Source organism: Hibiscus syriacus, unplaced genomic scaffold, assembly GCF_006381635.1.
Source record: "Hibiscus syriacus cultivar Baekdansim isolate YM2019G1 unplaced genomic scaffold, ASM638163v2 tig00110940_pilon, whole genome shotgun sequence".
NCBI lineage: Eukaryota > Viridiplantae > Streptophyta > Magnoliopsida > Malvales > Malvaceae > Hibiscus > Hibiscus syriacus.
Genome location: NW_024062923.1, coordinates 404531 through 418184, shown reverse-complemented (window position 1 = coordinate 418184; position 13654 = coordinate 404531). Strand labels below are relative to the sequence as shown.

General features: G+C 37.2%; 1 protein-coding gene and 1 pseudogene across 1 annotated transcript; one reads left to right on the top strand and one right to left on the bottom strand.

The window, feature by feature from the left end:
* Positions 1-2456: 2456 nt before the first annotated feature.
* On the top strand, positions 2457-7969 carry LOC120147462 (annotated as a pseudogene).
* Positions 7970-9232: 1263 nt separating this feature from the next.
* Positions 9233-12024, bottom strand: LOC120147586 (protein N-lysine methyltransferase METTL21A-like). The gene is made up of 9 exons (XM_039160922.1): positions 11834-12024; positions 11674-11740; positions 11391-11456; positions 10706-10799; positions 10482-10598; positions 10175-10272; positions 9975-10049; positions 9796-9888; positions 9233-9520 (listed from the first exon to the last, which is right to left on the bottom strand). Exons 1-9 carry the CDS (start codon positions 11845-11847, stop codon positions 9248-9250), a joined length of 897 nt encoding a protein of 298 aa, XP_039016853.1. The 5' UTR covers positions 11848-12024; the 3' UTR covers positions 9233-9247.
* Between the last annotated feature and the right edge of the window lie 1630 nt (positions 12025-13654).

The following is a 13654-nucleotide window of genomic DNA, read 5'->3' as shown; positions in this document are numbered from 1 at the left end:
TATAAAAACTCAACAAAGTTAAACGTACTATTAATAACTGTTTATATATTATATGAAAGTATGTGTGTTAACTACTTATTTATTGGGCTATGTTAAGTCTTCCCAATCCACAGAGTTTCCTCTTCCAGGAAATAGCCCTGGAATATCATTTGACGTTTTATTGCATATGTACGCTGTTGGGGAAAGCCCGAATATCCAAATCTACAAACAATATAATAACAAAATTAGTAATTGTTAAATAATTAATTATAATTTTAGAAACATTATATAGAAATTCTTACCTTAAAGGCCCAAACAAAGCTGACAAAGTGTATTTGGACCCATCGCCGCAAACTTTGCGGTCATCAAAGGCAGACGACAACTTAGTCCAGGTAGCTTTCCATATATCGAACCCCACGGAAACAGATTCCATGCATTCAGGTCCTCTACCAATATTATTAGCTCCGATGAATAGGTTGTCTGGCCTCTCTGCCTAAAAAGCCGGCATACACAAGTAGTAGAAGGCATACTCGGACACATCGACGTCTTCCATCCGAGTGAAACCAGCTTTTTATTAAATAATTTCTTCAGGTCGTCGACATGTAGGTTCGGCTTCCATTGACTCATCCGAAAAACCCGGGATAACCATGATGGGCGGGCGATATGACGAGTGTACCGGCCTACATCATCGTGTCCGAATCGTAGAGTGATTAAGCAGAACTCCTTCGCCAAAGCAAGTATCGTGGTGGAAAATGAACCATATCTCTCCTCACCACGTTGTATACTGTCGGGTAGATTTGATGTCATGGTCTGAAGCCACAAATGGTCAAATTAGCATCTCCACCGGATGCTGTACTCTCAGCCATGGCCCGAAGCAGGTTTCCTCAAACAATTGTCTTTGAGCAGGTGAAAGCTTCTTTGCAATTGTAGTGGCAGGCTGACTTTATTTCTCAAGGTCATTGAGCCGAAAAAATTTCTACAAAAACAATAAACATACCAAGTTAGATATACCAAAAATACACTGTGAAGATATACCAAAACATAAACATAAAAGTAGTAGTTTATTCTGAAACTAAAATTTGCAACACTGTTTTGTCTTTTGGTTGAAATGAAATCGCAACGAGAGAATCGCAACGCGAGATGACAATCGCAACGAGAGAATCGCAACGCGAAATGACTGTCGCAACGAGAGAATCGCAACGCGAAATGAAAATCGCAATGCGATTTGGTTTCGCGTTGCGATTCTCTCGTTGCGATTTTCATTTCGCGTTGCGATTCTCTCGTTGCGACAGTCATTCTCTCGTTGCGATTTTCATTTATCTCGTTGCGACTCTTCTGCAAATTGAAACTTGAATGGATTGCATTACTTCAACCAAAAGACAGAACAAAGACAAAGACAAATACTAACTTGAAAATCGCAACGAGAGAATAGCAACGCGAAATGAAAATCGCAACGACAGAATCGTAACGCGAAATGAAATCTAAGTGAAATGGTTAATCTATTATTGAAATGACCAGTAAACTTATCATCAGTTTCAATATGAAAAACCTACAATAATGCAACATTTCAAAATAAAAATAATTAAAAAAACTAACCATCGGAGGTTGATTTCCATTTCTGAATATTGTGAGGGATTTCTGACCGTGAATGGTTGTGAGGGATTTCGCCGGAGATGGGGACGGAAATCTTCGGAGATGGGGACGGATTTCTTCGCCGTAGAGAGTGAGAGATGGAGATGGGACTGAGTTGTGATTTTAGGTTTTAGGTTATGAGTTGCGATTACGGGATTTTGTCTTAATATTCTTTTGTAATTTGAAAATAAATACGCGTAGCGATTATAATGGCGCTTTAAATATCGCGTTGCGATTTACGGATACGCGTTGCGATTTTATGTATATCGTTGCGATTTACGGATACGCGTTGCGATATACGGATACGCATTGCGATTTACCCATACGCGTTGCGATTTACGGATACACGTTGCGATTTACGGATACGCGTTGCGATTTATGTGTTCGCGTTGCGATTTTCATATTCGCGTTGCGATTATGGAAAATCGCAATGCGAATTTCTACTATCGCATCGCGATTTTCAAGAATCGCGTTGCGATTTTGGAAACTGATTTGCGATTTCTGGAAACTGATTTGCGATTCTGGGGATCGCGTTGCGATTTTATTTCGCGTTGCGATTTTGTTGGTCATTTTGGCAAATCCAAAAAAAGTTGGTTAAAATCGTATATTATAACTTTTTTTGGTCACTGAGACGATTTTCTCTTATTATTATCATAGGAAGGAGGTGAGGGTCTGGGTCTATTTTGCAACGATGTGATGTTACAAGTAGAGAAGCGACCTCTTCTTCTCCTACTCCTTGCTATCGTTACATTGTAAAAGGAAAAAGCTCTACTTTGGTAATAGGGACAACAAAAATATCATAAAAAGTTTTTTAAGCTGATTCTGATTCTCACTGCATCATTTCCATGCCGGTGAAGGCAGCTGTAGAACGGTAGAGAGAACAAAGAAAAGCCGTGCCTTTTTTGTTGTTTTCCTTCTTCAAAGAATTGGATTTCATTCTCTTTGGTTTGAGTATCTTTGAGGTATGGTGTAATACTAAGGTTGGTTTACTTGGAAAAAAAAACAAAGGTTTTTCTTCTTGCTAAGAAGGTTAAGCAATGACAATGGCATTTCGTTTGGTGTTTTTTGGTTTCTCTTCTGTTTGAATTTGGCTTCGAGGGATTCTGAAGATGGTAAGTTTTACATTCTGCCTTAACTTTAAAAAAAGTGTCTCCTTGTTTATTACTCCATGGCTCTCTATGTTTATTTTCTGGGTTTTGTTTGGGGTCTCTGAAAATGTCAACGTTAACAAGTTGGAACCTTTTTCTTAACATTTACTGGAAGTTGGTCTTGCTTTCTCACTTCAATGGCTGCTGGTTTCGTTTATCATTACAGTTACGGTTCATGCTAAAAGCGACAATATTTTGGTTTAAAACTTTTCATTTTCTCTTTCAAAGGGTTTTGAAGAAAAATTTGATTCTTCACGTACTGTCTGTCTGCATATTTTACAATGGAGCTAACATTCAGTGCTTTTATCTATGCAATGTAATGATGAAGGAACACACTGTTGGATATAAAGAAGTCGTTTAGGGATGTGGACAATGTACTATGACTGGACCGACGCAACTTCTTCAGATTTTGTGTTTGGAGAGGGGTCACCTGCGACAATGTCACCTTCAATGTCGTTGCACTGTAAGTTTCAGACACTTTAATTTGGTGTCATTGTTTTGTTCTTTTTAACTGTCTTTGCCTTTTGTCATTCTTGATGGTAAATTTTTTTTGTTTGATGAACTTTTGATTTCCTTCCTTTCATTCAGCTGATGTTTGTTTATTGTTTGGTTTTTGGCTTTGTAGTAATTTATCAGACTTAAATCTTGATGGGGAAATCTCACCAGCCATTGGAGACCTCAAGGATCTTATTACTCTGTAGTGTTCTTTAACTATTTTTTGTTTGAAAAGAATTTTGTGCATGAGATTTGGATGGATTTGAATTGGGATATGATAGAAATTTTATATTATTCGATCAGCGACCTTAGAGGAAATCAACTGTCTGGACAAATCCCAGATGAGATCTGCGACTGCTCGTCTTTGAAAAGCCTGCTTTAACAGAAAAGAGCTCAAGATTCTGATGTTGTGAATGGTTTTTGATGATGTTCAGTGGCTTGCAAGATGGATTGAACATTGCTTGTGTTATCAGGGACTTGTCCTTTAATGAGTTATATGGAGACATACCGTTTTCGATCTCGAAACTGAAACAACTAGAACTTCTGTAAGTTATGTTCGAAGCATTTCTTACATTAATGTAACAATTGAATTATTGGTTCATTAGATGTATTTGAATTTCTTCTTTTCTAATTGATGTCTAGGATTCTGAAAAACAATCAGTTAGTTGGCCCAATCCCTTCAACTCTGTCACAGATTCCGAACTTGAAAGTTCTGTAAGTTATTTCATATAGTTTCTTAACATCGTTGTATATTTTCATATAGTTTTATTCATTCCTTGACTTATGATATTGGTTCCAGGGACCTGGCACAAAATAGACTGAGTGGCGAAATTCCGAGGCTCATCTATTGGAATGAAGTGTTACAGTATCTGTGAGTGCAAAATGTTGCCACACCCTTTCTTTCTATTGTAAAACAATTCAATTTGAATATTTTTCCCATATAATGATATCATCTCAAGAATTCTTTATCCTGGGTGTTTTTAAATCTTTTCTTTTCTCATTGTTTTAGTGGTTTGCGAGGAAACAATCTAGTTGGCACGCTTTCTCTGGACATCTGCCAGCTAACTGGTCTATGGTACTTGTAAGTTTCCTTCCATTATTGAACATCCTTTGTTATGTCTTTTTACCTTCCCGAAAGTAAGGCCTTTTTCTGATCTAACTTTAAGTTACATTTTTTGAAGTGATGTGAGGAACAACAGTTTGACCGGCAGCATTCCTCAGAATATAGGCAATTGCACTGCCTTCCAGGTCTTGTATGTACTCGTCATCTAGCTCGAGAGGCTAAATGCTTTCAAACATCTAGATCAGTTAACTAAAGAAATCTTTTTTTTTCATGTGATCGGCAGGGATTTTGTCCTACAACCAGCTAACTGGTGAAATTCCATTCAATATTGGGTTCTTGCAAGTAGCTACATTGTATGAGCTGAAATTTCCCATTTGACAAAGACTGTTGCTTAAAAAAGTTTCAGTTTATTAATTGCTCTAATGTTGATTTTTGTGGTTAGATCATTGCAAGGCAATCGTCTTTTGGGGAAGATACCTTCCGTTATTGGTTTGATGCAGGCACTTGCTGTATTGTAAGTGTATTTTGTTTGTAAACTGCACTGAAGTCCGATTCACTATCATTCAAATTCTCTCTTTATTATGTGATAGAAAATCTTATTTCATGTCAATTTCGCAATTGTACTATCCAGGGATTTAAGCTCCAACAAGTTAACTGGACCTATACCTTCAATTTTGGGGAATCTGACCTACACTGAAAAATTGTAAGTTTGTGTTATGAAACTCAAAATACGTTGAAGTAGCTGCTAATGTTTTTCTTGAATGTATTTTGATGGGAATACACCATACACTGCAGATATTTGCACAATAATCAACTGGCTGGATCAATTCCGCCGAAACTGGGTAATATGTCAAAGTTGCACTACTTGTAAGATTACATGGTCTTTGTTTATCTTGCGCATTGCCAGTGCCAATTGGCATCTGCCAAATATTTGTGCCATGTGATATCTAGTTGGCCATGTAACATATTGGTTATCTTGATTTTTTCTTGTACAGGGAACTGAATGATAATCTCCTCACGGGGCATATTCCATCAGAGCTTGGGAAGTTAACAGAATTATATGATTTGTATGTTAGACTTTCCTGGTTGTTGAGTATATGTTTGTTCTTAGTGTGTCGTAAGCACTGATACTTTTTCTTTTACAGGAATGTTGCTAACAACAAGCTTGAGGGACCTATTCCGAGTAATCTTAGCTCATGCACAAATCTCAACAGCCTGTAAGCACCAATCTTATGATTCAAATTCTGTAACTTCCGTTCTTCTAAATTTGAAAACCCTTAAATTTGTTATCTATTGATTGATTTGATGACAGTAATGTGCATGGGAACAAGTTGAATGGAACAATTCCACCAGCTTTCGAGAGATTAGAGAGTATGACTTATCTGTAAGCATCGTTCTTGCTATGTTAATGATTTATTTGGTAACACCAATCCACCAAATGGAGCCTAAATGATTGGTTCAAATGTTCATCATCTGACATATTTTATCCTTTTAATTTCCTTAATCTTTTTCTATGATGAAGCTCATCATGCTAATCACGTCGTCTTACCTCAGGAATCTCTCCTCTAACAATATCAAGGGCTCTATACCAATCGAGCTCTCTCGAATTGGTAATTTAGATACGCTGTAAGTATTAAGTGCCTGAAGGTGTTCTTCTTTTCTCGTTTTATTGGTGTTCTTACTTCTTGTTTGTTTTCTCCAGGGACCTCTCTGACAATGAAATTAGTGGCTCTATTCCTTCACTTGGTGATTTGGAACACCTTCTAAAGTTGAGTATTTATAGAAAACGGGATCTTGTTTAAGTGCTTCGCAGAGATTTTTGTCTTATTAATCTTTCTATTTTATGTAGGAATTTGAGCAGAAATCGTTTGACCGGAGTCATTCCGGAAGAATTTGCTAATCTTAGAAGTGTTATGGAGATGTAAGATAGCTTAAATTTTTTCTTTCATTACTAGACCGATCTTTTCCATTACTAACTTCTTGTCTCATCCTTGTAATCTGTAGAGATCTTTCTTATGATAACCTATCAGGCGTGATTCCTGAGGAGCTCATGCAGCTTCAGAACATGTTCTTATTGTAAGTTGATCTGTTGGCCATTTCTGAACATTTAGGTGCTGCACAGAACATGCATGTGTATATCTTTACAAGTATAGTATATATTTATATGAAACACCAATAGGTGCTGTAAAGAACAATGCGTCTGTATTCTTATAGTCTGATGATTTTGAACTGCCAGGAGACTGGAGAACAATAGTTTGTCGGGAGATGTGATGTCATTAAGCGGCTGCATGAGTCTTACGATCCTGTAAGTTGACGAATGACGATTCACTATATTTTTTTTAATTTTTATTACAGCTTTATTTAACAATAGACGGTAACACTGGCATCATATGACCCTATAAGTCTTCTGAAACCTTGCAGAAATGTCTCCGACAACAACCTTGTTGGTGTTATACCCACCAACAATAACTTTTCAAGATTCTCACCTGACAGGTTTGATTTTCCAATTCGAATTTTGAGCTTATGTATATCTGAGCAGAAAAGCTTGGTTTAGATGCTGTCTTTTCCCTGATAAAAGCTAACTTAGAACTGACCACTGTCTACAGTTTTATCGGAAATCCCGGGCTTTGTGGCTATTGGCTCTCTTCTCCATGCAATGAGTCTCATCCTATAGAGAGGTTAACTTTTTTCATCTATTTTGAAATGATAAGAGTGCCAATATTTTTAATATCAAGTTCTTTGGTTCTATTTAGATGAGTATTCATTTTGCTCCTCACTCGATGCAGTTGTGATATCCAAAGCAGCTATCCTAGGCATTGCTCTTGGTGCCCTTGTGATTCTTCTGATGATCTTGTTCGCCGCATGTCATCCCCAAAATCCTCCGCCTTTTCCAGATGGATCGTTGGATAAACCAGGTGCCTTCTCTTTTTATGCATAAACAAATGCAAGCTTTGACTCGAAGTTTGTCTAAAGATGCTTTATTGACTTATGGACTTGTTAAATGCAGTTACTTACTCGAGGCCAAAGCTAGTGATCCTTCACATGAATATGGCTCTTCATGTTTACGAGGACATCATGAGGATGACCGAGAATTTGAGCGAGAAATATATAATTGGCAATGGTGCATCAAGCACGGTATACAAATGTGTACTTAAGAATTGCAAGCCCGTTGCCATCAAGAGACTCTACTCTCACTGTCCACGGTGCTTAAAAGAGTTTGAGACAGAGCTCGAGACGGTAGGGAGTATTAAGCACAGAAATCTGGTCTGTCTTCAAGGATATTCACTTTCTCCTTCCGGGAACCTTCTTTTCTATGATTACATGGAAAATGGCAGTCTTTGGGATCTCCTCCATGGTTAGTTTTATATCCATCATCTGGTTAGTTTTATATCCATAATCCATCATTTTGATAGGGGGTTTACTTTATTTTGGGTTGATTACATTATGATAGGACGCATAATTTGCCTACCAGATTTTGTCCAAGGCAGCCGACAATGCCGTCATGGAAACCGTCGATCCAGAGATCACTGAGTCATGCAAGGATCTTGGGGCGGCCAAGAAAGTGTTTCAGCTAGCCCTTCTATGCACCAAGAAACACCCGTCGGATCGACCAACGATGCATGAAGTGACACAGGTCCTAGGAAGCCTGTAACCGCCAGACACCACCAACAAAACAGCAAGCGTCGATCCAACTGACACCTCTTCCGTCAGCCAAGGTCACGAGATACAAAGACGAGTGTGTAAATCTCAAGACTCCACACTTGGTCAATTGCCCATCAATGAGCACCTCAGATGCCCAACTGTTCCTAAAGTTTGGAGAGGTCATATCTCATGAACCATCAATGTAGGATCAAAATATTCCGGGTATGAGCAGCAATGAGGAAAATATCATGGGGAAATGTGTATAAAGACATTGTGTTATCTCAATTATTGTAGGTTAGTACCACAAATTAATATGATGGCTGTGTAGATTGTACAGTATGAAATTATGGTGGTAATTTTGTCCTTGTCTCCAATGGGGTCTCTCTGACACGGGCAACTCAGCTTCTGGCTCGGTTGGGCCTGAGTTGCGCAGAGTTGGGTGGGGTTGCAGTTGCAGGTCTCATTATGTGCATGACCAGCAATAATGCACCGAGGAGCCTTAGCTGGGATCTGCCTCTTCTGAACCTTACCACTTATCTGTTGTACATTTTGACTGCTGAAACATCACCATTGATCTGCCTACGTGCCACCATATTATAATTATCTTATTCTTGCGGGTTGTGCTTTAATCCAGCAACCGGACAGGGTCATTTTCAGACCGCAAAATCAGTAACGGTTCCGGTTCGACTATTTCTGAAATTAAAGGAGCCAAATGACCAAGTTTTTCATCCATTTCTCAACTTAATAGCCAAGCAAATAAGTCGTTAAATTTTAAAAAAACTGTAAGGACGTATAGTTGACTTTGTAAAAAAAGGAAAACATTATGGAAGCTTGCTCAGTTTTGTGCTCAAGTCTTCCATATATATATATATATATAACCACTCATGAAAATTCAATGCATATTTATAAAATGCTATTTTACTCTTCAGTACAGTGAGAAGGCACATCACAATTCCAAGGAGAGAACATGAACAATAAAACAAACATAAAATATACCAAAAAGTATACTCTCTATTATGACGTAAATACTGAACTAATGTTAAGTTGTTTACATTTGGGAAAATTTTAGCCCACAACAATACCTGGAACTTTTAAGTTATCTTTACGTCACGTAGAAGTCGGGCAGCCATTGAGCCGTATCTTCTTGCCTCCCATTCACTAAGCTTATCATCGTGGAGTCTTGTCAATGGTAGATTGTCTATCAGAGAACTATTTTCGCGGTTCTTCTCATCTTGACAATACTGGAACTTTAAGTTATCTTTACGTCACGTAGAAGTCGGGCAGCCATTTAGCCGTATCTTCTTGCCTCCCATTCACTAAGCTTATCATCGTGGAGTCTTGTCAATGGTAGATTGTCTATCAGAGAACTATTTTCGCGGTTCTTCTCATCTTGACTGGATTTGCTTGGTTCAACCTCGTTAACTTGGGGGTCAATATCCTGAGCCGTTTTCTCCAGCTTCTCTGTGCTAATGGCACACTCTGCCTTCTCTGCAGAAACCGCAGGGGACTTTTGCTCCATAATGAAGAGTTGAATACTCGGATGTTGGTACTTACTGTCCATCTGCATGAGTAAAAAACTAATCACTTCATGAGTGACAACGAGTTTCACAACAACGAGTTTCGAGAATGGAAGAGTTCAAGATAAGTTTAATTTGAATAATAAAGGACCGCCCTTGAATTGGTCATCGGCATCTCAATACACAAATTTGTTAACCACAAATGATCGTGCCGGTTGTTCATAGTGGCAGTCTCCGGTCCGGGTTAATATCAAGCACCACAGATGGTAAATCTTGTGGCATTCCATTTCAATTTTAAGAAAGTGTATAAATTGTGTACCTTGGCTTTTGGGACAATCTTCACGTCAAAGAAATTTTTCCAGGTTTGAAGCATTTGCTCATGTACACTAGTAGAACGGATCTCATGACCCAACTAAACAGAATATTGGAAAGCAAAAATGAGTACAATCACCGAATAAATCAGTTCCAAAAGAAATTTTGGAAAATGTATAGCAATACCATAATTGTGGTTTTTGGGCCTGATAATGCGATAATCGTTTGTAATAGAGGTTCCACGAGATGCTCCGCATAAACCTTAAAAGGCAAAGAAGCATCAGTCCTATATTTGCAACTATTCTACAGTTTCATGTTACTACAAGAAAACTACAAGAATGACATAAAAAAACTTTCGGAAGAATCTATGCATCTGGAAAACTTACGACATCTGTGCCGATAATGTAGTCAATGGTGGAGCAACAGCTTTTATATATCTTCATTTCCCCAATCCAGCTCCGCAACCTTAATTGATCCAATGAATCTAAACAACACATACTACCACATGAGATAAAAAGAACAATTCTGTCTTATTCCCAATAGCATTGCCAGGTAATTGTCAAATAATTCCACTGCCACTTAAGTCAAATTGTTCGGCCAAGATTCATTATGGCACTTCTGTGGGCAAAGGGAAAAAAAGTGAAAATTAAATGAATCTTGTAAACTAAATTAGAAGAACTAAAAAATCCTCACCTGAATTAGAATTCATCTGCATGATCCTCGAGCTATTGCGTTCTACATTTCTCCTCAACAATGGCACAACCTCGATTTGGTCTGTGGAAACTACATCACATCCTAGCAATGCCATTCCTGGAAACCACAATTGAGATAGATTAAGCAATGTCCGAACAAATAATGCAGTCACAAAAGACTTCCTCCATAACCCGACCACGTACTAATTATACAGAATTACTCACCAAACCCTGCTACTCCACAACCTGCTCCAAGTTCAATAACACGCTTTCCTTTTAGTTTGGATGGGCAAAACCTTCCCTTTCTGCAATTCTTTTCCTAAACAATGAAATAATTCAGCATCGTTAACTACTGTACAGAAAAATAGTCAGAAAAAAAGCCCGAGACATTTAATTTTAATGAAATGAAAGGAAAACCTTGCTCCCAGTTGAGGACAAGATGTTGAAAGAACAGAGAATATGAATTGTGGTCTAGACTATGTTATATTGATTTTCGGCCTTACACAAACTATTTTAAAAATTTTCAGGGAATGTAAGATTGGCAAAATAAGCATGTAACATCTTCAATCTCATACTGAAGAGCTGTGGGGATCTGCAATGTATATATCTAATAACTTGAAGTTATACTTGTGGCCATTTGTGGTATGAAACCTTTGAGCATATCAGGTAACAATGAACAATCCTTCTAACTGGGATACAAGTTTCTACTATCGGTACTAGAACTATAGCCAACATGAAAATGTAATGCTAAGTGTTATTGTTATACCGTCAGAAATTTGGGGTAAAATGAATACAGTAAATTTGGGTATCAACATCGATTTAAACTCAACTCGAACAAAGGCCTCAGTATCAACATTTCGAATATTACAGACGCAGTTAAAAGAGAAACGAAAATGATTGAAACGAATACCAGAAATTTGGCAAACACCATAGATGTGTCCCAAACTGTTGTTCCCAAATGTTTGGAATTAGGATTCTGCCACAATGTAGGAAAGTTTCAGGAGACAATATAGGATAACTACAACTAAAAAACACTACACTATTAAGCTCGCATAGCTGAATCACAGAATCAACAAGCAAGATGCATCACCGACACACATAATTTCAAACAACAATTTATTGCTCAGCCTAGGCAGATAGTTGATTTGACTGAAAAATAAAACCTCCCAAGAGAAGAGATGGAAAAAAATAACCTGAGAGAATTGTAGTTGATGACCCAATACTTCAAAAGTAATTACGGATGTACTTGGAGAGTTCAACCTAACACGAAACATTTGTAAAATGAAATTTAAAAAATCAATATTTATTTCATTATAACAATCGCAGGAAACTAAAGATGAATGGTATGGGCACCTATCAGCCTCCATTTTATCAACGTTTTCGCCCCCAAAGAGAAGCAAAATCCCACCACGCGATCTTTAACTTCAGACGATCTCAAGCTCCCAAATGCTTAATATGAGCTCTTGAATTGACGATCACCGCTGGAATCTAAGTTCCTTTGTTTCTAGGTGCGTGAGCAGGGAAAATCGCAATGCTTTCTTCCATTTACTCCATGGTTATGAAAGAGAAAGGCTTTGTTAAGTAAAGGCCAGACTAAATCAGACCAGTGATTGAACTGAGAAACGATTTGGGTTTCTCAGACCAAATCTCTTCTGGATTATGGGCCATAGAATTTGTGATCTAAAGGTGTCACGTCCAATGACAGTATCGGTTAAAAGATAATTATTAGGTGCCCTTGGAATTAGGGGAATTAGAATACAATTTCATCACTTTTCTATGTTTGGTTTAAGTTTTCCAAGGGAATTGAAATCCCTAATGACTTCAACTTTCCATCAAATGAGGGAAAGTGAATTCTATTCATTCTATGATGGAATTCAATTCCCTTGTTAGAGAGAATTGAAATTTGACAATACTACCATCATCAATCTTTTGGTAACTTATTTATATATTGAATAAAAATATTTTTTTATTTCGGGTCGGGTCGGGTTTCTAATTCATATATTCGGGTCAGGTCGGGTGAAACTTTTTTTTGGTCGGGTCGAGTCGGTTTTTTTAAGTGTGATATTCGGGTTGGGTTGAGTTCGGGTTTAGGGTGAAAAACACCCGACCCAAAAATATATATAATTTTACCTTATATATTTAGGAATAATTACAATAATACCCCTCTATATATAATTTTTTTCAATTAAGTCATTGTTTTTATTGAATAAAAATAATTTTTTTATTATTTCGGGTTGGGTCGGATTTCTAATTCATATATTCGGGTTGGGTCAGGTGAAACTTTATTTTGGTCGGGTTAGGTCGATTTTTTAAACTGTGATATTCGGGTCGGGTTCGGGTTTAGGGTGAAAAATATCCGACCCGACCCAAAAAAAAATATAATTTTACCTTATATATTTAGGAATAATTACAATAATACCCCTCTCTCTATATATTTTTTCCCAATTAAGTCACTATTTTTATTGAATAAAAATAATTTTATTATTATTTCGGGTCGAGTTTCTAATTCACATATTCGGGTCGGGTCGGGTGAAACTTTATTTTGGTCGGGTCGGGTCTCGGATGGAGGTTCCCTTGTTCTCGGGTCGGGTCGGGTGGATCAAAAACCCGACCCATGGCTATCCCTAATTGGGATGATTTTAACTTATGATGTTTATTAGCATGATTTTTATAATTTATTGAAATGAATAATTAATCAATAAAATTAAAATTTAATTTTTAAAATTTTTATAATATATTGCTACATACAATTTATAAAACAAACTAAAATTAAGCAAAAAAAATAAGAAGGGTAATTCTATCATTTTACATTACTGAAATCAAATTCATCTGACATGTCTGCGAACCAAACAGAATATGGAATTGGATTCTAATTCAATTTTCTGCCAACCAAACAGAATATGGAATTGGATTCCAATTCTTGACAGATTCCAATTCCTTCACAGATTCCAATTCCCTCAGAAACATTACAGCGAGCCAAATGTCACCTTAGTCTCTTGATAATTGAACGCTTACACCCTTGACATTTATGGTGCTTCAGATCTTCAAGAAACAACAATAATTCTTTTACCACGAATATCACTTGATTCGTGCTACATGTCTAGATTAGATCAAGTAAGATAATGATATAATTTAGGTTTAATACAAAATAAGTGTTCAAACTATGTCTCAAAA